Genomic DNA, 25736 nt, shown 5'->3' on the forward strand with positions numbered 1-25736 from the left:
AATATATTTTATTGATTTTTTACAGGGAAGAGAGAGGGATAGAGAGTTAGAAACATCGACAGAGAGAAACATCGATCAGCTGCCTCCTGCACACCCCCCCCACTGGGGATGTGCCCGAAACCAAGGTACATGTCCTTGACCGGAATCGAACCTGGGACCCTTCAGTCCGCAGGCCGATGCTCTATCTACTGAGCCAAACTGGTTTCGGCCTCCTTTTTTCTTGATGAGTCAGATTAAAGGTTTGTCAATTGTGTTTATGTTTTCTAAGAACTAGCTCTTGGTTTCATTGATCTTTTGTATTGTTTTTTAAGACTGTTTCTTTTATTTCTGCTCTGATCTTTATTATTTCCTTCCTTACTCAAGTTGGGCTTTATTTATTGTTCTTTTTCAAGTTCCTTTAAGTGTAAAGTTAAATTGTTTATTTGAGATTTTTGTTTCTTGAGATAGGCCTGTAATGCTAGGAATTTCCTTCTAAGGACTGCTTTCAGTGTCCCATAGGTTTTGGGTGGTTGTGTTCTCATTTTCATTTATTTAAGATACCTTTTGATTTCTTCCTTGATCTCATTGTTACCTTATTCATTGTTTTAGTAGTAACATGCTATTAAGCCTCCAGGTGTTTGTGTTTTTCATATTTTTCTTGTGATTGATTTCTAGTTTCATACCATTATGATCAGAGAAGATGCTTGATATGATTTCAATTTTCTTAAATTTATTGAGACTTGTTTTGCATCCTAACATGTGGTCTATCCTAGAAAATGTTCCATGTGCACTTTGAAAAGAATGTATATTCTGCTTTTTGGGGTGAAATGCTCTGAAGATATCAGTTAAATCCATCTGATTTAGTGTGTCATTTCAGGTCCTCGTTTCTTTGTTTATTTTCTGTCTGGAAGATCTATCCATTGATGTCAATGGGTGTTAAAATACCCTATGATGACAGTGTTACTGTTAGTCTCTCCCTTTATATCCATCAAGATTTGCTTTACATATTTAGGTGCTCCCATGTTGGGTAATTATTATAAATATATTTGAAACCTCCTGTATGCTCTCAATTATATTCACATTTTTCTCTTTCAGAGCTAGCCATTGTCCTGAAGTTAGTTATTATCATTCTTATGCATTTTGATCCTTTTATTATATAGGATGCCTCATTAAGCAATGTATGATATTGTTTTACATGTTTTTGAATGTTCTATTAATGGAATCATCATATTAGAGATAATATTCTTTTTAACTTGGCTTTTCCACCCTGGACATTGTGATTGTGAGATCCGTTTTGAATCAAGTAGCTGAAATTAATTTATTTTACTTGTTTTCCAGTGTTCTGTTGTATGAGTCTATGGCAGTTTATTCATTCTTCTGTAGATGAGCATTTCACTGAAGAATTATGAGCAGGGGATAACATAGGCAGATTTGTATTTTAGATATATCACTTTGGGTTGGGTTCTGAAAGATAGACTTCAGAGGTTGAGATTGGTGTAGAGCAATGGCTTGCAAACACTTTGCACTCAGGACCCCTTTATACTCTTAAATATTATTGAGGACCCAAAAGAGCATTTACTTTTTGGTTTATATTAATAATTTCTCATATTATAAATTAAAACAGAAAATACAAAAATATATATTAATCCATTTGGAGATAATAGTAAGAAGCTTATTATATCAATATTTATGAAAAATAACTATTTTCAAACCAAAACAAAATTTAGTGAGAAGATTGACATTTACATTTTGCAAATATTTTTAATGTTTGGGCTAACAGAAAACAACTGGATCCTCAAATCTGCTTCTGCATATGGTGATATCATGTTATATACCCTTTGGAAAAATTTCACTGTATACTCGTGAGAGAATGAGGGTGAAGTGAAAAAGACAAATCACATCTCAGTATTATCATGAGCATAGTTTTAATCTTGGATATGCTCTGAAAGAGTTTCAGGGATCCCCTAGGGTTTCCTGGACCACAACTTAAAAACTGCTGGTGTAGAGGAGCCAGTTTCAAGACTGTTGTAAGTAGCCTAGGTGCGAGATAATGAGGGGTCTGACCACAGCATTGGTAGGATGGATGGATGATGTATGGATGTATGGATGGAGAAGGGGAGGTGAATATGAGAGAGATTTAAGGAGAAAAATCAGAAAATTTTCAGAAGGTGGTATAGCATTAAGCGCAAGGAGAATAGAGTTCCAACTTAGGTGCATGCTTTACAACCAACCTGTGAAGTGGACATTTAGCTAGAAATGGCAGAATTTGAACCCAGATCTGTCCAATACAAGAACTCTTTGTTTTATCTAGAGCAGAGTTAGAAGCGGCAGTCATGGCAAGGAGGTGATGCCCTTCTCAGAGACAAGAGAGAGGATGGGTGAGGCAACAGAGATTTTGAAGAGGAGAGGAGGGAATTAGGAGTTTATTAACCCCATAGATAGTTCCAGTTCCGGGTTCTAATGATGGCAGACTTTGCCAGGGTGTGTTTTGGGAGAATGGAGGAACCTAAAATGCTCAAAACCAGAAGAACTTAGAATGTTCTGAATCACTGCCAAGCTGTCTGCTATAAGGAGTTGTGTTTGAGCTGAGTGGGGAGTGGAGATGTCTTCCAGCTCTGATTTTGCCATATTGCACTGCAGGATGGATTCATGCTGTGCTGACCCCGGTGGACTGCCTTGCCTTTGGAGGAAACTTCTTACACAGCCTTAACATCGAAATGCAGCTCAAGTGAGTCCTGAAGCTGTGGTAATCCCAAGTTGGCCATTCCCAGTGGCTGCTAGAGGCTTTGAGTTCTCCTGTATAGTAAGGAGTGCAGCATCCAAGGAGGCAAGATGACCAGAAAGAAATGGATACTGGTTCCTCATGCTCTTCGGTCTGAGGATGAATACCTCTTCCTCACTTTGTAGTTATGTGATTTTGGGCAAGTCACATAACCTTTTTTTAAAATCCTCACCTGAGGATATATTTACTGATTTTTAGAGAAAGAGGGAGTGAAGGAGAGACAGAGACAGACAGACAGACAGACAGACACATTGATGTGAGAGAGAAACATCAATCAGTTGCCTCCCGAACATACCCTGACGGGATCGAACCTGCAACCTAGGTATGTGCCCTGACTGGGAATTGAACCTGAAACCTTTGGTGTACAGGACAATGCTCCAACCAACTGAACCACTTGGCCAGGGCAAGTCACATAACCTTTGAGCCCAAGTTTCCTAACCCATAAAGTATGGTCTTACAGGGTAGTTTTGAGGATTAGAGATAATGGATATACAGCAGGAGTGGGGAACCTTTTTTCTGCCAAGGGCCATTTGGATATTTATAATATCATTCTTGGGCCATACAAAATTATCAACTTAAAAATTACCCTGCTACCCCAGCTGGCATGGCTCAATGATTGAGCATTGGCCTATAAACTAGGAGGTCACGGTTTGATTCCCGGTCAGGGTACATGCCCGGGTTGCGGGCTTGACCCCCATTGTGTGGCATGCAGGAGGCAGCTGATCAATGATTCTTTTTCATCATTGATATTTCTATCTCTCTCTCTCCCTCTCTTTTCCTCTCTGAAGTCAATAAAAATATATTTAAAATTTTTTTTAAATTAACATATTTGGTCAAACATTTAATTAACTCACCCTTAATGCCTTCCCCGGGCCAGACCAAATGATTTTATGGGCCTTATATGGCCCGTGGGCCTGACATTCCCCACCCAGGCCCATGGGCCGTATATATGTTCTGATATAAAGCATCCAGAACAGTAGCTGATACATAGTAGATGCTCAGTAAACAGGATCCTTATCACTGTTGTGCCTGTTTTCCCCAGAGCCTATGAAATTGAAAAGCGGCTGAGCACTGCAGACCTCTTCAAGTTCCCCAACTTTGAGACCATCTGTTGGTATGTGGGAAAGCATATCCTGGACATCTTTCGAGGTATGAAGCCCTTTGCCAACTGTCCCTTTTATCTTCATCTCCTGAGCATGTGTGTGTGCCTGTATGCATGTAATTATCACCTCAATTGAGGTACAGTACTATCCCGTCACCACAGAGATCTCCCTGGTGTTACCCATGCGTAGTCTCACCCACTCTCTTCCCTGCACTAACCATAACTTCTGGAAATCATTGTTCTGTTTTCCATCTCTATAAGTTTGCATTTCAAGAATGTTATAAAACTGGAGTCATACAGTATGTGATCTTTTGTGATTGGCTTTTTTACTAAGCATAATGTTGGGGAGAGCATGGATTTAAACATTTTTATTTAGCAAAGGTGGCTGAGAAAATTGGGTAACAGCGAAATTATTCCTATTTCCTACCAATTAAAATAAGAAACTCAGTCTAGACAGTCTCAGAGTTTCCTGAGAAAGTCTACTTCCCATGGGGACAAGGCCCAGTCCTGACCTTCCTGGTATTATTGTGTTGGTTCCGGGTCTCAGCCCAGGTGGAAGCTAACCTGCTGGGTGTCTTCTTGCCCACTCTGCTCTAAAATCAACTAGTTCCCTTGATTAGACCTGAGATTCTTCAAGATGACTTTGCCAGGAGGAATCAGTAACTCAGAGTTATAAAGAACCTCAGAGACCAATGAGTAGTCTACTACCCAATACCTCAAGCCCTTATTCTGCCACCTAGATAGACTGTCACATAAGTGTTCAGAGGGTAAATGACTAACTGCTTATTACTTGTTCTGAAAAGCTCAGTTTAGTGGGAAATTCTTTATTGCACCTAACTAAATCTGGCTTTGTCATAACCTCCTCCTGGAGTAACTCAGAACAAGGGCATTAAATGGCCCTTCAGATCTGTGTAGAGGGGGAGCAATCATAGTTGTCCGGAGTGTTATATTTTGGAACCCAAGAGGGAGAGTAGTGTCGTGAGAGAAGCACAGGCCTCAGATTCAGACAGACATGGTTTCAGTCTTGGCTTTGGCAATTTATTAGGTGTGTGTCCTTGGTTAAAACTCTTTGCCTCTCTGAGCCTCAGTTTCCTGAACTACAAAATGAAGATAGTGATACTTGGTTCACAGGGTTGGGTATAAAGATTAAATGAGAATGTAGATGTCAGATGCCTGGCACATAGTAGGTACTCATTAAATGAGCACTATTATAACAACTGAGATCTGGAGTTGTGTTTAGAACCTCGAGCATTTTCTCTGGTTGCCTGAAAAAAAAAAAAAGAAGCCTTCACTTCCCTGCATGGCTTTGCTCACCATCTGCCTTCCTCTTTCACCCTTTAGGTTTGCGAGAGAACAGGAGACACCCTGCCTCCTACCTGATCCATGGTGGCAAAGCTCTGAACTTGGCCTTTAGAGCCTGGACAAGGAAAGAAGTAAATACGTTTATTTCTCTACCTCCTCTAGAATTCTGCCCTTCATGGGGCTTGGCTTTGGGTAGATTCTTTGTGGGAGGCAGAAGAGACCAGGGAGGCTTGTGGGCTCGCGGCGTTAGAGTAGAGGACTGGGCTAGGACTGTTTGAATTATGTTTTCAAACTTTTCTTTCTGATTATAAAAAATAACACATGCCTACTCTAGAGAATTAAAAAAATACAAAAGAGTCTAAAGAAGAAAAATACCACCTGTAATTTTAATACTCAGAGGGAATTAACATTAGCATTTGGGTATACAGTCAAACCTCATTTCTCAAACATCTCCCATCTAGAACAATTCAGTTCTTGACAAGCAAGTTGTTCACAGAAAAAAGTCTCCCTTGTTGACCAAAACTTCAGTGACCTGACAACCCTTTCATGCTGTTGCCTCAACGTGACAAAAAGTGTCTGGAAGGCTACAATCAAAGGAGAGAATGCTTTTGTTGCTGGATTAGCACAATTTTACAACACAAAGAGGCCATCAAGAGTGCTGATGTTGCTAAGGGTGTGAAAGTGCTCACAAAACAGCAACCACAGGCAATTGAATAGGTAGAAAACTGTTGTTGATTGGATAAAGGAAAAGCAGTTAGCCAGTGATAAAACTTCTGAGGCAGTGATATATGAAAAATTCCTTTAAGGCTAGTAGGAAGTCATTCTATAAAGTTAAGAAAAGAAGTGTTTACTTATAAATTAAACAATACATTAGACATCTATATATAAGAAAGGTTGAAACAGAATCATTTGGGGGTCTGAAATGTATTAATTCAATTTACATTTTTAATGGGGGGAAAATGATGCAGTTTTTGAACAAATCGCTTCTCGAACAGCCTTCTGGAATGAATTAAGTTCAAGAAACTAGGTTCCACTGTATTTTCTTCTGACCTTTCGTATGTGCATTTAAAAAACATAATTGCTGTCACCCTGTACATACAATTTTATATCTGAATTGATTGGCTTATGTTAATTTTCCTGTGTCACCAAAGTTCTCCGTAAACATTTAATAGTTACATGATATTCTTTTGCAAGGATGTATCATCCTTACCTAACCACTTGTGCATTGTTCCTTTTTTTAAAAATATATCTTATTGATTTTTTACAGAGAGGAAGGTAGAGGGATAGAGAGTTAGAAACATAGATGAGAGAGAAACATTGATTAGCTGCCTGCTGCACACCCCCTACTGGGGATGTGCCTGCAACCAAGATACATGCCCTTGACCGGAATCGAACCCGGGACCCTTCAGTCCGCAGGCCGACGCTCTATCCACTGAGCCAAACCGGCCAGGGCTGTTCCTTTCTTTTTATTTATCCATGTATTTGGGGGGCAGTTGTAGAAAATCATGCAGTGAATATCTGTTTGTATTAGTTTTTGTCCTTCATCTCTTTTTAAAAAATGTTTTTATTGATTTCAGAGAGAGGATGGGAGAGGGACATAGAAACATCAATGCTGAGAGAGAAACATCAACATCCATCGGTTATTTCTTGCACGCCCCCTACTGGGGATCGAGCCCAAAACCCAGGCACGTGCCCTGACCTGGAATCCTGGTTCATGGGTTGATGTTCAACCACTGAACCACAATGGCTGGGCTGTCCCTGATCTCTTGATTGAAGTTTCTTCAGGAAAGATTCCTAGAAGAGCAATTACTTGATCAAAGCACATGGAAAAAAATGTATGACTCTTGATGCATACTGCCAAAATGGCTTTTTAGAAATATATCAATATCCATATATCCAGTTGAATATTAAATAGCTATAGAAGAGATTCAGTAAGTTCTCTACTGATTTGGAAAGATCTCTAGAATTTGTAAAGTAAAGGTGTGGAACTGTATGTATAGTGTGTTACCTTATGTGTAAAAAGGGAAAAACAATAATTATATTTGTATGTGCTTAATGTTTGCCTTAAGACACAATCTGGAGGGATGCAGAAAAAACTAATAAAAGTGGCATATGGGGGTGGCCTAAGGGAGCTGATGGCTTAGTGGGGCTGATGAGGTTTTTCAGTATATATCTTTTTATATTGTTTGATTTTTTAAAATTTTGTGAATGGATTATCTACTCAAAATATTGAATTTTTAGAAAAGCAATTTTAAGAAATGCAAAAATAGAAGACATATCAATATTTTTTATGCTTTTGATATATATATATATATATATGCACATAATATATGTATACATACACACAAATCCTATATAATAATAGGCTAATATGCAAATTGTCCCCTCAACCGGGAGTTTGACCAGGAGGTCGGGGCCGGCTGGCCAACCACCTGCGGCCCCTCCCCCAGCCAGCCCAGCCCAATTGGCCCTGATTGGGGCCAGCGGCCGGACCCCACCCATGCATGAAGTTGTGCACCGGGCCTCTAGTGTGTGTGTGTGTGTGTGTGTGTGTGTATATTTGTTAATCCTCACCCAAGGATATTTTTTCATTGATTTTTAGAGGGAGTGGAAGAGAGGGGGAGAGACAGAGAGAAGCATTAATGTGAGAGAGACAAATGGATTGGTTCCCTCTGCACGCGCCCCAACCGGGGTTGGTACATGCCCTTGACTGGATTCAAACCCGGGACCCTTCAGTCTGTAGGCCGATGCTGTATCCACTGAGCCAAAACAGCTAGGGTGCTTCTGATATTTTTATAGACTTCTTTTCCTGCATACAGTGGCCTAAGGAGATCTCCCCATTTTCTGTTGCCGAACTTCCCCTCAGATATCCTCGGACTTCATGTTTTGTGCCCTCTCTTGCTCACATCTACAAGGCCTGGGCCTTAGCCTGCAATTCTGTTTCTTTACATAATTCAGGTGTGGCTACCTTGAGTTTCATCTCTGACCCTCCTGCCCCCATTTAGTGAACTTTAGCGTGACTCTGTCCCAGAAACACCAAAAGGGAGGGATGTGGGTAGGTTCTAAGCACTCATGCCTTGGGCCAGCATTGCCCCAGGGACCAAGGGATGGCCCCAAATAGTGTAGCCAAAGGGAGAGTAGGACAGAGATCTGAGGAGCCATGCTTATGGAAGAAGTCTTTTGTGAAGTGCAGAAGACTGACTTCCGTGAGAAGCACTTGCTCCCCACGTTTCCAGAGCCCCAGGGCTGGGTGGGAGGAGGAAGCTGTTAAGGTTATCCAGCTGGTCACATGGGTTTTAGGCATCAACCCCTGCCTAGCCATCAAAATAAATTCCAGATGGATTAAAAGAGTTAAAGGAAAAAATAATCAAAGCATGGGAAACAAGAAGTAAATGCTGAGGAATTTTTATCAATCCTCTGGATACTGAAGTAAAGTGAAAACTGATGGAAGAAATCACAAAGGAAAAGCTTGACAGATCTGGCTACATAAACATGTAAATCTCGAGGACTCAAAAAGATTGCAAAGGAATTAAGAGAGACAACCAACAGCTCTCAGCCTGGGTTGCTATTGAGCTAGCTGTGGGCCAGTAACTACTCAGCACTGAGTTCTGTCCTCACAAGTGGGGAGGAAGGAATGTTCCCATGGATCTCCCTGAGGTCCTTGACTTTTTGAGGGGTGTGGCCCAAGCCTTCATCTGAGTTCCTCACACATCTTGACACTGTCCTTTCTCAGATATATGTGTTGTAAATATTTTCTCTGAGCCTATGGTTTGTCTTAACAGTGTTTTTCCCAGAGATGTTTTTTTTTTTTTATTAAGTCCAGTTTATCAGTTTTTTCTTTTATGGTTCATGCTTTTTGTGTCCTAACAAATCTTTGCCTTACCCAAGGTCATAAAGATTTTCTCCTCTGCTTTCTTCTAAATGGTTTATGGTTTTAGATGTTACATTTAGGCCTGTGATCCATTTTGAGTTTGTATGTGTGTCTTTGTGTATGGTGCCGGATATGGGTTAAGGTTCTTTTGGGGCATATGGATATCTAATCGGTCTAGTACCATGTGTTACCACCCTTTCTCTTGAATTACCTTGGAACCTTTGTCGAAAATCACTTGTTCATTTATGTGTGGGTCTGTCCTCATGCTTTTTGTTTGACAGGCTCTGCCAGAACACGAGGATGAGATCCCGGACACAGTACGGACTGTACAGCTCATTAAAGATCTGGCTAGGGAGATCCGCCTGGTGGAAGTAAGAAGCATGGGAGCAGGGGAGGTGTTTGGGAAGGGCTTGAGGTTCAAGTGGCAGGTCAGGCCTCTGCACTTGGCATAAGGGCTTAGAGGAAGGGTTGGGAAGGCCCAACCAAGGACTCTTCATTCACTTATTTATTAATTCAAACATCATGTGCTTTAAGTGTGCTACACATTGGGTTAGGTGCTTAAGATACATAATACAATGCCTACCCACACAGAACTCACAGTCTAGTAGGGGACCCGGCAAAGTTAACCTGTCTAAGCCTCGTTTCCTCATCTCTAAAGTGAGTATAATTACACCTACTCAGGGGTTGTTAAAAGGATTAAATAAGATCATATAGGTTGAGCATTATAGTGTTTGGCACACAGTTGGTTCTCAGTAAATTCTGATGGTGGGTCATGGTGATATTGGGTGGTGGAAGTCATAACAGTAGTTATTGTTGTTATTAATATTTTGATTCAGTCTCTGCATTCTACAAAATGACAGTTCTCCCGGGTTGAAGATGATTACAAAGCCATGTTTCAACAGGTGGCATATACCACGAGGCAGTAAGGTGTAGTGGTAAGAGACTCAGAGAAACTTGGGTTCTGGTTCCTGCTCTGTCACTTGCAAGCCTTTCAGAGCCTCAGTATCCTTATCTGTAAAGTGGAGATAACTCCACCTTTTCAGAGTTTTGTTAGAATTAAGAGCTAATGTATGTAGAGCCCCTCGCACAGTGCCTGGCAGAGTAAGTACTCAATAAATGTGACCCATTGTTATTAGCAGACTTTGCAGCAAAGAGAGAACTCAGTGTGGGCTGGTGAAGTAGCAGAGGCACCAGAGGAGAATGGGACTTGAGGAAGTTTAAATTTTCCTTCAGCTCAGAAGCTGTAAAGTTCCATTTAGCACTAAATCCATGCTGAAGGGTAGTCAGAGTGAGCTACTGGGAAGTTGGGCTTCTAGCCTCACCGCTTACAGCATGTTTCACTGCCTAGAGCACAGCTTACATGGTCCACCTCCTACCTCATTTTCCTTCATTCCCGTTTGTCAAAATCCTTCAGGTTTAATTAAAAGGCCTACCCTTCTCCCAGCTCTTCCCACTTAAATCAAGTTTGTATACACAGAACTTTGGAGTTCTTGGAAGAGGACTTAGTGATGGATCATATCTGATCCATTGGCTTTCAAATATTTTAAATAAGATTTTACCTGGAAGTCTAATATATACAATCAGTCAAAGCACAGCTACTGTGAATAAGATGAAGGTGAGAGGCTTAGAGCTCCACTAGATCCTCTTGTTTGCCTTCTATCTCCCTCCAATCCTCAGGGCTCCTCCCAATAAGCTGAAAGGAGCCACAGGACATCTTTGCAAACCACCTATCTAGTCTAATTATTTAATTTTACAGCTGAGTAAACAGAGCCCCGAGTGGTCAGATTACTTATCTGAGGCCACAGAGGTATCTAGTAGCAGAATTCAGATGAGAACCTCTCTATTTCTCTCAAATCCTGCAGTCCTTAGAGTTGGAACCACCAGTTTACTCAATTATTTTGTCTCATATCAGCTGCTCTTGGAGACTTTTCTCTCCAGTTTTTAAATATATTTTTATTTTTGATAGTATTACAGATATATCCCATTTCCCCCACCTCTGCCCCCCTCCTCCCAGCCCCTACCCACTTCTCTCCAGTTTTGACAATAATGCTGGGTTTCTCCTCTGCTCATCTTCTCTATATTCGTCAGTGGCTGGGTAAAGAAATGCCACCCAGTAACTCTTGATGACTTATTGTGCTAAAACTAAGGTGTGCATATGTGGAGCATCTGTAAGCCACGTCCATAGCCGTGCCTCCAGTGCCATGAATGGACCTCTGCTCTTAGCAGAGAGAACCCTTGAGTAAGCTCTAACCCCCTTGTGTACTAACACTCTTGTAGGATATCTTCCAACAGAAGGTTGGGAATACGAGCAATATCTTTGGGATGCAGAGGATCTTCCCAGCCGGCTCCACTCCCTTAACCAGGCCAATCCATCCCACTTCAATAGCCATATCCAGGCTGTCACTGCCCTCCAAAACTGGTTCAAAGAAGAAAGGCCTGAAGCCCAAGGAACTCTTCAAGAAGGCTGAGCGAAAGGGCAAGGAGAGCTCAGCCTTGGGGCCTGCTGGCCAATTGAGCTATAATCTCATGGACATATACAATCATCAGGCACTGAAGACAGGCTCTTCCCAGAAAGCAAAGGTGGGTGCTGGCCCATGGGTTCAGCCCAACCCTTTTGTGTCCCTTGGAAGAGCAGAGCATCAAAAGGACAGGCTATCCTGTTTTCCCACGTCCCTTAGGGCCCCTGGTGTTTGGCTACCAGTCCCACTACTTTAATAGGCATTTATTGAGACCTTGTCTATGCTGGGCACTGTGATAGGTGCTATAGATGTAACCTTCAAGAGGCTGACAGGCTAGTGAGAAAGATAGGCATAAAGAAATGAGTGCAATGAAGTGTTGTAGATAACACAGTCGGGTGTGTGTGGGACCCTAGGACTCAGAGGGTGATGATTCTATCTGGGTAGGGGCAATGGTCAGGAGCTCTTCTCAGAAAACATGACACAAGCTGAATCTTGAATTGCTTGGATGAGAATGACATTTGAGAACATTCTCTGTGAGTGTCAGGTTGGAGTCTTAAAACAGGTCCTTGAGAAAAGCTCTCATCCAGGGCACCGCCTTGCTTCAAGATTGTGGTGCCTTCTATGGGTATGTGATGGTGTTTCCCCCTCTTTTTAGGGAACATACTTTATAAGATTGATAGGGTTCCCCCTGAGCCAGCCATTCTCAACCTCCTACTCCTGTGATCATTTGGGGTGCGAAGTGGGGAGTGGGACAGTGTAGTAGAAGGCCTTCGTTCAGGTGGTTTTGACAGTGAACTAAACCAGTGAAACTGGAGGGAACTGGCCATCCTGATTCACATGGGAGACCCAGACAGGTGACAACTGAGCCTCCTCTTCTGCAGTTCAACATCACTGGTACCTGCTTGAATGACTCAGATGATGACTCGCCAGACTTGGACGTTGATGGGAATGAGGGTCCGCTGGCCTTATTGATGTCTAATGGCAGGTGAGGTGGAAAGAATAAACACAGATACTGGGACTGTTGGTGGCAGCATGCCACTAACACAGGGCATGGAATTGGGATCTGGGACTGTAACATGGGTTGGGGAGGGACTGCATCTGGAGAAATGCCTAGATATTATCAGATATCATTACTTCGTTCAGAGAACCATGATTGTGTTTATGGGTAGGGAGGGGAGAGGTCTAGAATCTAATTGGCAGCCCTGAGAAAAATCTTGTGTAAGTTCTAGGAATTCCAGCCAGTCAGTGGGTCAGAACTGCTGGCAGGTATAAGAGGTAATATAGCATACTGGTTAAGAGCATTATTGTATATACCTTTTGAGATTCAATTTTTAGGAATTTATTTTGCAGAAATATTTGCACAGGTGTATACAGAGAAATGCTCACATCATTGTTTATAATAGTAATTGGAAACATGTTCATCAATTAGGGTTGGATAAATTATGGTACATCTGTAGAATAGAATACCATGTGGCTGTTAAAAAGGAATGAGTTTAATATTTATTGACATGGAGAAGTGTCCAAGGTTAAATCCTTAAGTGAAAAAATCAGTTTATAAAATAATATATAGGAATAGTTCCATTTTAATTTAAAAAAATGCATGTGTGTAGAAAAGCAGTATACAGACTTTCCCCTTTATTTTTTAAATTAAATTTATTGGGGTGACATTAGTTGACATGATCATATATTTCTTTATTTTTAATTTAACTTTTTGGAAGAGGTTTCAGTTTTAATTTATACAGTTTAAAATTCAAAAAGCGTGAAAGAATGCATAGTGAACAATTTTGCTCTCACTCCTCTCTGTTCCCCAGTCCTCCTCCCCATGGACAATCAATGTCAATGATTTCCTTCCAGAGATATTTATTCACATTCACGCAAATAAATATATTTATTTTATACTTGTCAACCAAACTTGTAACAGTAGTTACTTCTGGTAAGTAGGATAGGAGAGACAGGAGAGGAAATTTTTACTTCAATAGCATTTTAATTTTGTACAATGAGCATTCTTACTTTTCTTAAAATAATTGTTAACAGAACATTTTCCCAAAGAATAAAATAAAAGCTGTTCACAACAAAAAGCATGGACTTGGGAATCAGACAATCCTGACTTTGAATCTCAGCTCTGACATGTGTTCGTGTGTGACCATGGCAAGTTAACTAACCTGTCTGCCTCAGTGTCCTTATTATATCTATCCTATAGTTAAAACTTAGGGTTGTTGGAGGACTAAATGAGATAGTATATGTAAAGTGCTTATCAAAGGGCCTGCCACATAGTAAATGCTTAATTAATGGTAGTTCTTACAAATATAATGATGAAGTTGAAGTGAAAGGTGATGATGGTGGTGATAATGGCATGGGTATGAACAGAAGCTGAGTAGGTCATCAGAAATTCTGAAACACGTGGGCAGGCAGAGGAAGATAGTAAGAGTTATCATCTGGGCACTCAGAACACCAGACAGGATCAGTCAAGAGCCAAATACAGAGTATGTACATTGTGGGAACACAAGTGACAAGGATACCTTAATAGCCTTTTTGTAGGAAAAGGTTGTCTTCAGATACCAAGGGTGGGTGTAGTAGGTCCACCTGGTGAGAAATAAGGGAAAAGAGTGTGAGAGTAGGGCACATTCTGAAAGCAGCAGAGTTATCCTTAGGATTTGAGAACCTAGTTACTAAAGAATAAGATTAGAGAGACTGTTGAGATTGCCTTTGTCCAGAACCAATGGTTGGTCTCTGGGGAAGAGAAAATCGAGAGTCCTAAGGGTCCAGCCTGTAATGGCTGTTGAGGACATGATGAGACATTTTCCCCTTCCCTACTTCTATCACCTCCTGAAGCTGCCAGAAGCAGCTGTTAAGTTACCTACAGAGTCAAGGTATAGAAATATTTGGAGACCAGATGATATTATGTCTGGGCTTTTCTCCAAATAATCCAGTCAGTGTTTTGCGGAGGCTGAGGTGTAAATGAAACAAGATTGGCCGTGAAACAAGATTGATAATTGCTGGAACTTAACTGGGTGATAGGTACATGGGAATTTGTTATACTTTTATATTTTTTGAATATATTTGACATTTTTCATAATTAGATGTTAATAAAAGATCTGGGTATAAATAGCTACCCTTTACAGAGCACCCACTCTGTATCAACTTCTATCTTAGCTATTTACATACATTATTTTATTTAGTCCTCACAACAACCCTGAAGACCAGGGTTGTTATCCCTATTTTACTAATGTGGAAACTGAGGCCCCAAGTACTTCATTAGCTACATTGGGCACTCACCGTGTATCAGTCTCTGCATTAGCTTATTTAATTCTCCCAACAACTCTATGAGGTAGAAAACAGGCCAATTTAATGAGAGCCATTTAACTGAAAGCTAGTTCACCAAATGACTATTCGCTGTATATGTCAAGTATACTAATTTACCAAAAATGTGTTTCTTTTTAATAATAAGATTTATTTTAGCAGTTTGTACTGGTTAATTTTGTTTACCATGTATAATAGGATTATTTAAGCTACTTTTGAGTGTTGTGTTTTTTTTAACACATTAAGCGCCCAGTCAGTCACTGGTGACTGACACTATACTTTTCCGTCTGGAAGACAAAACAGGCTGGGCGCTTAACGTGTTAACTATATATTTTAACAGATTTTTTTGAGGTATAATTTAGTTACCATATGGTTAACATGTTTTAAGTGTACTATTAAATGATTTTTAATAAATTTAAAGAATATGCAACCATCACTACCATGCAATTTTAGAATATTTCTATCCCCAAAAAGATCCCTTATATACCCACTTATAGTCAGCCCTGGTTCCCTCCCTCCAGACCCAGCAACTACTAATCCACTTTCTGTCTGTATAGATTTGCCTTTTCCAGACACATCCTATAAACGGAGTCACACAATATGTGTGTTTTTGTGTCTGGCTTCTTTCACTTAGCATAATGTTTTTTAGGTTCATCCATGATGTAGTATGTATTATTAACTGGTTCCTTTTTATTGCTGAATAGCATTCCATTGTATAGATATATCACATTTTGTTTATCTGCTCACTAGTTGGTGGTCATTGGATTGATTCCACTTTGGGTTATGAATAATGGTGCTATGAGCATTTTGCATACAAATATTTGTGTGGCCATATTTTTTTTGTTTCTTACTTAGGAGTAAAGTTTTGGTTCATGTGGTAACTCTATTTTTAACTTTTTAAGAAACTGCCAAACTTTATTCCAAAATGTACCATTTTATATTCCCACCAGCAATTACAAGTTACTCCATATACTGATTAACACTTGCTATTCTCTCTCTTTTTAATTATAGCCATTCTGATGGATATAAAATGGTATCTCATTGTGGCTTAATTTTCATTTCCTTTAAGACTTAACAAAGTTGAGCATCTTTTTGTGTGATTATTGGCCATTTGTATATCATCTTTAGAAAAAAGATATCCTGTGCATTCAATGACTAAGGTTTATTCATATCTTTTGCTCATTTTAATTGGTTTCTGTGTCTTATTATAGAGTTCTAAGAGTTGTTTAAATATTCTGGATACAAATACTTTCCCAGATAAGTGATGTGCAAGTTTTTCTTCCCAGTCTGTGGTTTGTCTTTTCATTTTCTTAATAGTGTCTTTTGAAGCGCAAACATTTTGAATTCTACCTAATCCCAGGTCACAAAGATATTTTCTGTTTTCTTCTAGAAGTTTTATAGTTTTAGATTTTACATTTAGACCTATGATCCACTTTGAGTTAATTTTTGAGTATGATGTAAGGTACGAATCTACATTTCTTTGCATGTGATAGCCAGTTTGTTCAGCACCTTTGTTGAAAAGACGATCCATTCCCAACTGAATTGCCTTGGGACCTTTGTCAGAAATCAATTGACCATAAACTTAAGAGTTTAATTCTAGACTTGCAGTACAGTTCCAATGACATATGTCTGTCCTTATGTCAGTATCATACTACCTGGATTATTGTAGCTTTATAGTAAATTTTGAAATTGAATAGTGTAAGTCCTCCAACTTTGTTCTTTTTCCAAATTGTTTTGGCCAGTTGAGACCTTTGTATGCTTGTATACATTTTAGTATTAGTTTACTAATTTCTTCAAAAAATCTAGCTGTATTTTGATAGGAATTGCATTGAATCTATAGATCAATTTGGAGAGAATTGCCATCATAACAATATTGAGTGTGACTGATTTTATGTTCTGTTTTCCTCTAGTACCAAGAGGGTAAAGAGCTTATCCAAGTCTCGGCGAGCCAAGATCGCAAGGAAGGCAGACAAAGCTAGGCTAATGGCAGAACACGTGATGGATGATGAATTTGACTTGGATTCAGATGATGAACTGCAGATTGATGAGAGATTGGGAAAGGATAAGACAACTCTGATAATAAGACCAAGTGTGTACCTGTTCTTTCTCTTTCCTGCTTCTTGGGCTATTAAGAATTTTTTGTGCCCTTGATAGACTCCAGACATTAGTCCTGAGCTTGTTGACATTCTGATTTACCAGCTCTATAGGCCTCCATGTAACCTTTGCTCTAGAGATTTATTTGTAAGCTAATTCCTAACCTTTCTAAATCAGTCGTCTGTGGTCATTACTTTTAGGAATATTATAGTCTCATTTTCTTTCCCCTGGGTGTTTGGCTTAGATGTTAATCTTAGCTTTGTGATAAGTGCATACCTTTGTTTTCTAGAATTTCCCCGAAAGCTGCCCCGTGCGAAGCCTTGCTCTGACCCCAACCGAGTTCGAGAACCAGGAGAAGTTGAGTTTGATATTGAGGTAGGAACCTGCCCTGTGTTTAGTCTTCTGCTAATTCTGGTTATAGAGACAGAAGGCAGATATTGTCATTCTACTTGGGGAGAAGGAAGATATCCTGTGTATTCAATGACTATGGTATTTGTTAAGTGAAAGATTGTGTACTAAGTGCTGCTGAACATATAAATGGAAGATTATAATTTAGTTAACATATTTTAAAGTCTTTAATACAGAGTAGAATAAAAGCAGTGTGAGGTAGCAGAAAGAACATCTGATTTGGAATATCTGATTGTGATCTTGCACAAACTATTTAACTTCACTGAGCCTTAGTTTCACTATGTGTAAAATGGGAGTTATACTACCTACCTCACAAAGATGCTGTGGGAATGAAGATGAAAGAATGAATATTCTGTTGATACTAGTTTATACTTGGTGCTCAGAAGATATTAGTTTCAGGAGTGAGACTGTCATTGGGCACTTATCTGACCAACCCTGGGCAGCTAAGGTAATATCCTTTTTTTCCAACAGGAGGACTATACAACAGATGAGGACATGGTAGAAGGGGTTGAAGGCAAGCTTGGGAATGGGAGTGGAGCTGGTGGAATTCTTGATCTGCTCAAGGCCAGCAGGCAGGTGGGGGGACCTGACTATGCTGCCCTCACGTGAGTACTGGCTTTGATCTCCCCTTTCCAAGGCAATCAAACAACATACCCTCACCTCCCACTCAAAGGGCTGAGGCCACCAGTCAGCAAACATTTATCAAGCTGTTATTTAAAGGGACAAAGAATTAGCCAGGGCATTTGGACTGAAAGAATAAAGTAGACATGAAGTCTGCCCTAAGAAACTTAAGGTCTGAGAGAGAGAGAGAGAGAGAGAGAGAGAGAGAGAGAGAGAGAGAGAGACTATATAGACATCAAGGGGAATCAGTTTTGGGAAGTTGGAAGAGGGGCTGGAAGAGACAAGGAAGGAGAACTGGATCTTTTAAAAAACAAAAAAGGAAAGAATGCAGCATGGATGAACATGGAGGGAGATCCGCCCCTCTTTTTGCCATCTTGCGTGCTGTCTGTGGAGAGACTTGAAGCAAGAAGGACTGGCCTTTTCATGAAAACAGTCTGTGATACTGTCTGGATCCTTTATTGATTTCTGGTTTTTCACCTGGGATGATTCTCTTCCTCCTCTCACCCTGACCCCTCAGCTGTTGGCCCTCCTCCCTGACTATTCTGATGACTAATTTCCATTGACAACTAAAGAAACTACCTAAACATTTCTCCTCTGTCCCTTGCAGCGAGGCCCCTGCCTCTCCTAGCACTCAGGAGGCCATCCAGGGCATGCTGTGCATGGCCAACCTGCAGTCCTCATCGTCCTCCCCAGCTACCTCCAGCCTGCAGGCCTGGTGGACCGGGGGGCAGGACCGAAGCAGTACGAGCTCCAGCAGTGGATTGGGTACAGTGTCGAGCAGTCCTGCTTCCCAGCGCACCCCAGGAAAGCGGCCCATCAAGCGGCCAGCATACTGGAGAACCGAGAGCGAGGAGGAGGAGGAGAACGCCAGTCTGGATGAACAGGACAGCTTGGGAGCATGCTTCAAGGATGCCGAGTATAGTAAGCTGAGCACTTGAGTGTAGGCCAGAAGGGTTCCCCCACCCCAGGCTCAATCCCAATCTCAGTCCAGGACAGCCGAGCCATATTTTCTTAATCTGTAAAATGGGGCCATCTCACAGGTTGATTTAAGAATTAGAGATGATGCTTGTACAGAGCACCTGACATACTGTCTTGCTCATGGGTGGTCCTCAGAAATTGATAGCTGTTATAATTAGCTGTCATTCACTTTTAGTCCAACCTTCCCTGCTGGTGACTTTTTCCCCCTCTTGCCTATTTCACTTCCATCACTTGTATTTTTTGTGTGTTCTATGTCATTCCGTTCATCCCTAGCAAAAGTATATATAATAACCTTTTGGTGGGCTTTTTACATGACTCATGAGATGACTCATTTTTATAAGCTAAGATTTATTGCGTACTTCAGTGTATAAAGCACTTTTTGTATAGTATAGCTGACATTAATGTAGGCTTTTGTTTTAATACTATTTTTTTAAATTGTATAGTATAGCTGACATTAATGTAGGCTTTTGTTTTAATACTATTTTTTTAAATTAGTGCTATTGACCCAAATTAGAACAAGACAGAAAGTAAAAGTTACTTTTGACTAACACTCATCCGCCTCAGGTTATCTGAGGCAGGTGACCTTTGTTATCAGTTTGATTTACATCTTTCATTTTCTTGTGTTTATACCTGCATGTAGCTATAAATAGATAAAGGTGTAGTGCTGTTTGGTGTCTATGGTTCTAAAGCTTGCTTGGATATCTTTCAGTATCAGTTCCTAGAGATCTACTTCATCAATAATATTGAGATATACCTCCTGCATAGTAGTCTGATAGCATAGCTGTACCGTAATTTGTTTAGCCATTTCCTACTGATTAACATTCAGGTTGTTTCTAATATTTTCCTATTTCTGACAATGCTTCAATGAAAATTTGTATAAATAACCTTTAGATCCCATGTGCCAGTTAACATTTCTCTAGGGTGGCTAGACATGCTGGGTTGAAGGGTGTGTACAAAATAAATGTTAAGAGTGCCAAATCCCCCTCCAAAATGGCCAGTATATGAGTAGTTTATGAGCAAAACCTGTCTCTCCACAGCCTTACCAGTAGTGGATGTTACTAGCCTTTTTTCATTTTTGCCAGAGGGCAAAAAATGGTGTCTCAGTTTGTTTTATGTTTATTGGCTCTTCTTTATTTCTTTTCTGTGAATTATCTATTCAGTCATTTATCCATTTTTTCTATTAGGATGTTTGTTTTTCTTATTGATTTGTGAGTTCTTTATTCTACATTTGTTGGAGTGTTTTAATATATTCTTGAAGTGTTGAAAAATATTTTCTTTTCGTCTGTTGCTTGTATTTAATTTATTTATGGTATCTTTTAGCATATAGAAGATTTCAGTTTTTACACAGTCATCTTTACCATTTTTTGGGTATATTATGGCTTGTGTAAGATTTTCTTATATTTTCACCTAAAACTTGTATAGAAGTTAAAATTTTAGCTTTTTTTTCTGGAATCAAGTTTTGTGAATTGTGGGAGGTAAGAATGTAACATTTTTTTTCCATATGGGTAGTCATTTGCCCCCACACCATTTATTGACTAGTTCATCATTATCCCCCTGATTTGAAGTTCCACTTTGTCATAAACTGAATTCCCATGTAAATCTAGATATTTTTTTCAACTCTTTATTCCAAGTTCTGTCCCTTAATAGCTATGTGACCTTCAGCAAGCTAGTTAGCCTCTCTGTACCTACCTCATATAGGTTGTTGTGGGGTTAAAATGAATTATTATATATAAAGCACTTAGAACATTGCCTAGCACGTGGTAAGTGCTGTGTAAGTATTAGATATTATTATTATTCTGTTCCATAAAATCATTTTGTTTGTTCCTGTGGCAATAACACATAGATTAGTTACTATAGGTCTTGTGTCTTTTAAGGCAAATCCCTTCTGCAGAACTTGCTTTGGACCTGAGGAGACCACAGAAGCTCATCAAGCCCATCATCTCTGTTCTGAGCTGTGATTGGTCTTGGGGGGCGTGCCAGGTTCCTTGGCCACCCATTCTACTTTCAGCAGATAGTTACATCCACCTACAGCCAAGACATCCAGAGCTGGTCTTATTAGTCCCCTCAGAACAAACAGCTCAGTCAGCCTCTGCTTTCCCATACCCTCCCTGCTCCTGCTTTGCCCAGCAACACTGGAAAGGCAGTTTAACAAGGAGATGCCAACCTACTTGTTCTTATTTTTCCAGAATTTCTAGGCCATTATTGAGCTTTTTTTTAAAATTCCAGATGGATTTTAGAATCAGCTTTTCGAATTTTATGAAAAATCCCATTAGGATTTTTTATTAGGATTTCATAGTACTTGTGGATTAATTATGGAGACTGACATCTTTCATCAGAGACTTTTCTGCTACAATGGGATGTATGCAGCCACTACCCCTCTCTGTTTCCTGAAAAACATCACATTCTGAAAATTTGTAAAATAATAGAGCTTGCAAGAAAAAGAGGGTTAAGGGGCACACCCCTCAAAATCTCTTTGGCTTTGAAGCCAAAACACTGACCCAGATCATGATGTTCCTAATACTAATCCTTGCTCAGTTAGTGCCCATTGGAATTTGCACCCAGCATCAGAGTCAGCGGATCTTTTGAAGCCTTAAACCCTGGGCTTGGGCTTCTTTCTTCTAGGTGTAGGTTCTTGCGGGCATTTGCTTAAGGTAGATACCAGCTTCATCAAATTAAAATGTGATCCAGGGCCTAGTTTTCAGCAGTCTTTTTTTAAACACAGGGGAAGTGTCTTCACTTCTTCGTCTGCTCTTTCAGCCATCCTTCTCTCCTACCAGAGCTTAATTTTGTAAAAAACAGAGCCACCATTTACTCTTTTCTGATGGGAGGCACTATTGCATGATTTTTGTCACTTGTCTGTAGATCATGTGTTGCGAAGGCTTTATCTGTAATTGTGAGAAAATTCACCACTAATTGACTATTTTAAAATGTACAATTGAGTAGCATTTAGTGCATGCACAGTGTGGTACAACTACTACCCCTCTCTCTTTCTTTTTGATTGATTGATTGGTTGGTTGATTGATTGGTTGATTTTTAGTGAGAGAGAAATATCGATTTGTTGTTCCATTTATTTATGCATTCATTGGTTGCTTCTTGTATGTGCCTTGACTGGGGATCAAACCCATAACCTTGGCGTATTGGGATGGTGCTCTAACCACCTGAGCTACCCAGCCAGGGCCCAAGATATTTTCATCATCCCAGAAAACACCCTGTATTCATTAAATAATTGTTCCCCATGTTCCTTTCCCTTTATTCCCTAGTAACCACTAATCTACTTTCTGTCTATAAGTATTTACCTATTATGAATATCTATATATGGTATATAAAAAGCCAGCGACCAGAACGCAGTAACGACGGAATGACAGGTCACTATGATGCCCACTGCAGCCAGTGAATCGGCTGGATCAGGAGGTGGGGCCGGCTGGTCAACCTCCTGAGGCCCCTCCCTCTGGCCGGCCCTGCCCCTGATGGGCCCTCACTACCCTGATCAACCCACAGCCCCTCCCCCCCCCCGCCAGTCCCAATCCTGATGGCTGGCCGGCCAACCTTCTGCAACCCCTCCTCCCACCCGGCCTCACCCCAGATCAGCCCCCCCCCCACACACCCCAATCAGGGGCAGGGCCGGCAGGCCAACCACCCAAGGCCCCTCCCCCAGGCTGCTGGCTCTTGATTGGTCCCCCAGACCCCATTCGGGGGCAAGGCCGGCTGGCCCACTGTCTACAGCCCCTCCCCAAGGCTGGCCCCACCCCCGATCAGCACCCCCACTCCGATCAGGGGCAGGGCTGGCCGGCCAACCACCCATGGCCCCTCCCCCAGGCTGCTGGCTCTTGATTGTTCCTCTGGACCCCATTCGGGGGCAGGGCAGCCAGCCCACCGCCCACGGCCGGCCCCACCCCCAGTCAGCTCCCACCACCCTGATTGGCCCGTGGCCTCACCCCCAGCCAGCTCCACCCCCGATCACCCCCCCCCCAACCAATCAGGAGCGGGGCTCGCTGGCCAATCACCCACCGCCCTCCCCCCAGCCTGCCCGGCCCTAATTGGGCCCCAATTGGGGTGGGTCAGCTGGCCAACCTCCCGCTGTCTCCTCCTCCTGACAGGCCCGGCCCTGATCTGCCCCGATTGGGGCTGGGCCAGCCAGAACCCACCCATGCATGAATTTGTGCACTGAGCCTCTAATATCATATAAAAGTAATCATATAATATGTGACCTTTTGTGTCTGGCTTCTTTAATAAGGTTTTCAAGGTTAATCTAAGTTGTGGCATGCGTCAGCATTTTGTTCCTTTCTATGGCTGAATAGTATTCCATTGCATGGATATGCCACAATTCTATTATTTACTCATCTGCTGATGGGCATTTGGGTTATTTTTACCTTTTGGCTATTAATAATACTGCTAAACACAATTGTTTGCATTTTTCTGTGTGGACATATGTTTTTATTTTTCTTGGGAATATACCTAGGATAGAATTCCTAGGTCATATGGTAATTCTATATTTTACTCTTCGAGGAACCCCACCAAACTGTGTTTCACAATGACTGCAAGAGAATTGTCACCTTAGGTATATTCAGTTTTCTAATCTATGTACATAGTATGTCCCTCCATATTTAGTTGTTTAAACATTTATTGCATCAGTTTTTTATAGTTTTCAGCATACAGATCCTGCACATGTTTTGTTAGATTTACTCCTAAGCTTTGTATTCTTGGGTGATATTGGAAATGGTACCTTTTTTAAACCTTGGTTTCCAATTGTTTATTGCTAGTGTGTGTGTGTGCGTGTACGAGTACGATTGATTGATTTTTGTGTGTTTTCCTTATATCTTGAAAACTTGGTAAACTCAATATAGTTGTTTTGGTGTATTCTTTTCTCTTTTGTATATATTATCATGTCATGTGCTAGTAGGGACAAATTTTTTTTTTATTGACACTATTACAGTTGTCCCTCATTTCCCCCCCCCCCCTTGGTCCCCTCCATCAGCCTCTGCTCAAGTAGGGACAATTTTATTCCTTTCTTTCCAATCTGTATGTAATTTTTTCTTTTTGCCTTTTTGTTCTAGCTAGCATTTCAAACACAGCGTGGTAAGAAAGTGAACACCCTTGCCTTGTTCCCAATCGAAGAGGAAAGCATTCAGTCTTTGTACTATTATGGTGTTAGCTATAGGTTCTGAGGTTATGAAAGTTCACTTCTATTCTTATTTTGCTGAGAGTATTTTTTTTCTGAGAGTATTTTTTAATCTTTATTGTTGAGAGTATTACAGATATCCCCCATTTCCCCCCCTTTGCCTCCCTCCACCTGGCTCCCATCCCAGGCCTTCCCCACACTATTGTCTGTGTCCATGGCCTATGCATATAAGTTCTTTGGTTCATCTCTTCCTGCCCCCCTTCCTCCCTTCCCCCCTTCCCTCTGAGATCTGGCAGTCTATTCCATGCATCCATGCCTCAGGACCTATTTTGTTCATTAGATTCCACATGTAAGTAAGTTCATATGGTATTTGTCTTTCTCTGACTGGTTTATTTCACTTAGCATAATAATTTCCAGGTCCATTCATGCTGTCCCAAAGGGTAAGAGTGCCTTCTTCTTCTTTTTTTTTAAATCCTTACCCGAGGATATATTTTCCATTGATTTTTAGATCTAGTGGAAGGGAGGGGAAAAGACAGAGAGAGAAACATCAGTGTGAGAGAGACACACATCGATTGGTTGCCGCCCATATGAGCCTGACCAGGGCCAGGTATCAAGCCTGAAACCGAGGTACATACCCTTGATCAGAATCGAACCCAGAACCCTTCAGTTCACAGGCTGACGCTCTATCCACTGAGCCAAACCTGCCAGGACCATTTTTAATTTTTAGAGGAAACTCCGTATTGTTTTCTACAGTGGCTGCACCAGTCTGCATTCCCACCAATGGTGCACTAGGGTTCCTTTTTCTCTATATCCTCTCTAGCACTTGTTTGTTGACTAATTGATGATAGCTATTCTGACAGCTGTGAGGTGATAACCTCATTGTTGTTTTAATTTGCATCTCTCTGGTGATTAGTGACTTTGAGCATCTTTTCATATGTCTACTAGAGGCCCAATGCACGAAATTTGTGCAAGGGGCTTGGCCCTTTCAGCCACAGTGGCTTGCCTTGGCTCTTGCAGCTGCAGCTTCATCTAGAAGGACATCTGGAAGGTCGTTCTGCTGTCCGGTCTAATTAGCATATTACACTTTTATTGTTATAGATTGGCCAACTCTATGTTCTAGAAAGAGGTGGGAGACTGAATTTCTCTGATGAAGTAAAATTCTAGAGAAATTTGAAGCTGGTCATTAGGAGGAAGTTTTCAACCTCACTTTGCTTCTCTTTTAGGTTTAGCCGCAACAGCAGAGTTTGACCTCATCAGTAGGACCTTTCTAGACCACTTTCACCTTAAATTTTATAAGATGTTACATGAGGATTATAAGGAGAAAGTGATAAAACTGGATGTTTGTGTGTATTTGTATAGTATGAGATGCTTGTATATGTGTGTTTTGATATCCAGAACATTCAGTTCCAGTAATCTTGTTCCTAATTCAGCCAAGTAGGCTTTTTGTTTCCTTTTGTGAATAATGTGTGTACCATTCTTTTTTCATTAATTCAAAAAGCACTTTCTGAGAACCTCCTCTGCATTATGTTAGGCTCCCTTTGTTTGAAATCAAACAGTACATTTCCCTGTCTTCCTGGTAAATTGGGGGTGACAGATTTACTAATTATCTCTTAAGCACTATATAAGAAATAACTACAGTAAGGGTATGCACAGGATACTATGAAGTGTTGAGGAGGCACCTGAATCAGATTGCGAGAATGAGGGAAAGCTTTAGTGAGTGA

General features: G+C 40.8%; 1 protein-coding gene across 1 annotated transcript in view; it reads left to right on the forward strand.

Moving 5' to 3' along the window:
• The window catches only part of PHF8 (PHD finger protein 8), an 83777-nt gene that overhangs the window by 39971 nt on the left and 18070 nt on the right, over positions 1-25736 (forward strand). The window contains exons 9-18 of the mRNA XM_028135017.2: positions 2620-2707; positions 3804-3910; positions 5205-5296; positions 9318-9407; positions 11314-11616; positions 12377-12480; positions 16706-16884; positions 17179-17264; positions 17769-17902; positions 18526-18839. Of these exons, the coding sequence (XP_027990818.1) occupies positions 2620-2707; positions 3804-3910; positions 5205-5296; positions 9318-9407; positions 11314-11616; positions 12377-12480; positions 16706-16884; positions 17179-17264; positions 17769-17902; positions 18526-18839 (1497 nt within the window). The remainder of the gene's footprint in view (positions 1-2619; positions 2708-3803; positions 3911-5204; positions 5297-9317; positions 9408-11313; positions 11617-12376; positions 12481-16705; positions 16885-17178; positions 17265-17768; positions 17903-18525; positions 18840-25736) is intronic.

This window comes from Eptesicus fuscus, chromosome 1 (assembly GCF_027574615.1).
Source record: "Eptesicus fuscus isolate TK198812 chromosome 1, DD_ASM_mEF_20220401, whole genome shotgun sequence".
Lineage (NCBI taxonomy): Eukaryota > Metazoa > Chordata > Mammalia > Chiroptera > Vespertilionidae > Eptesicus > Eptesicus fuscus.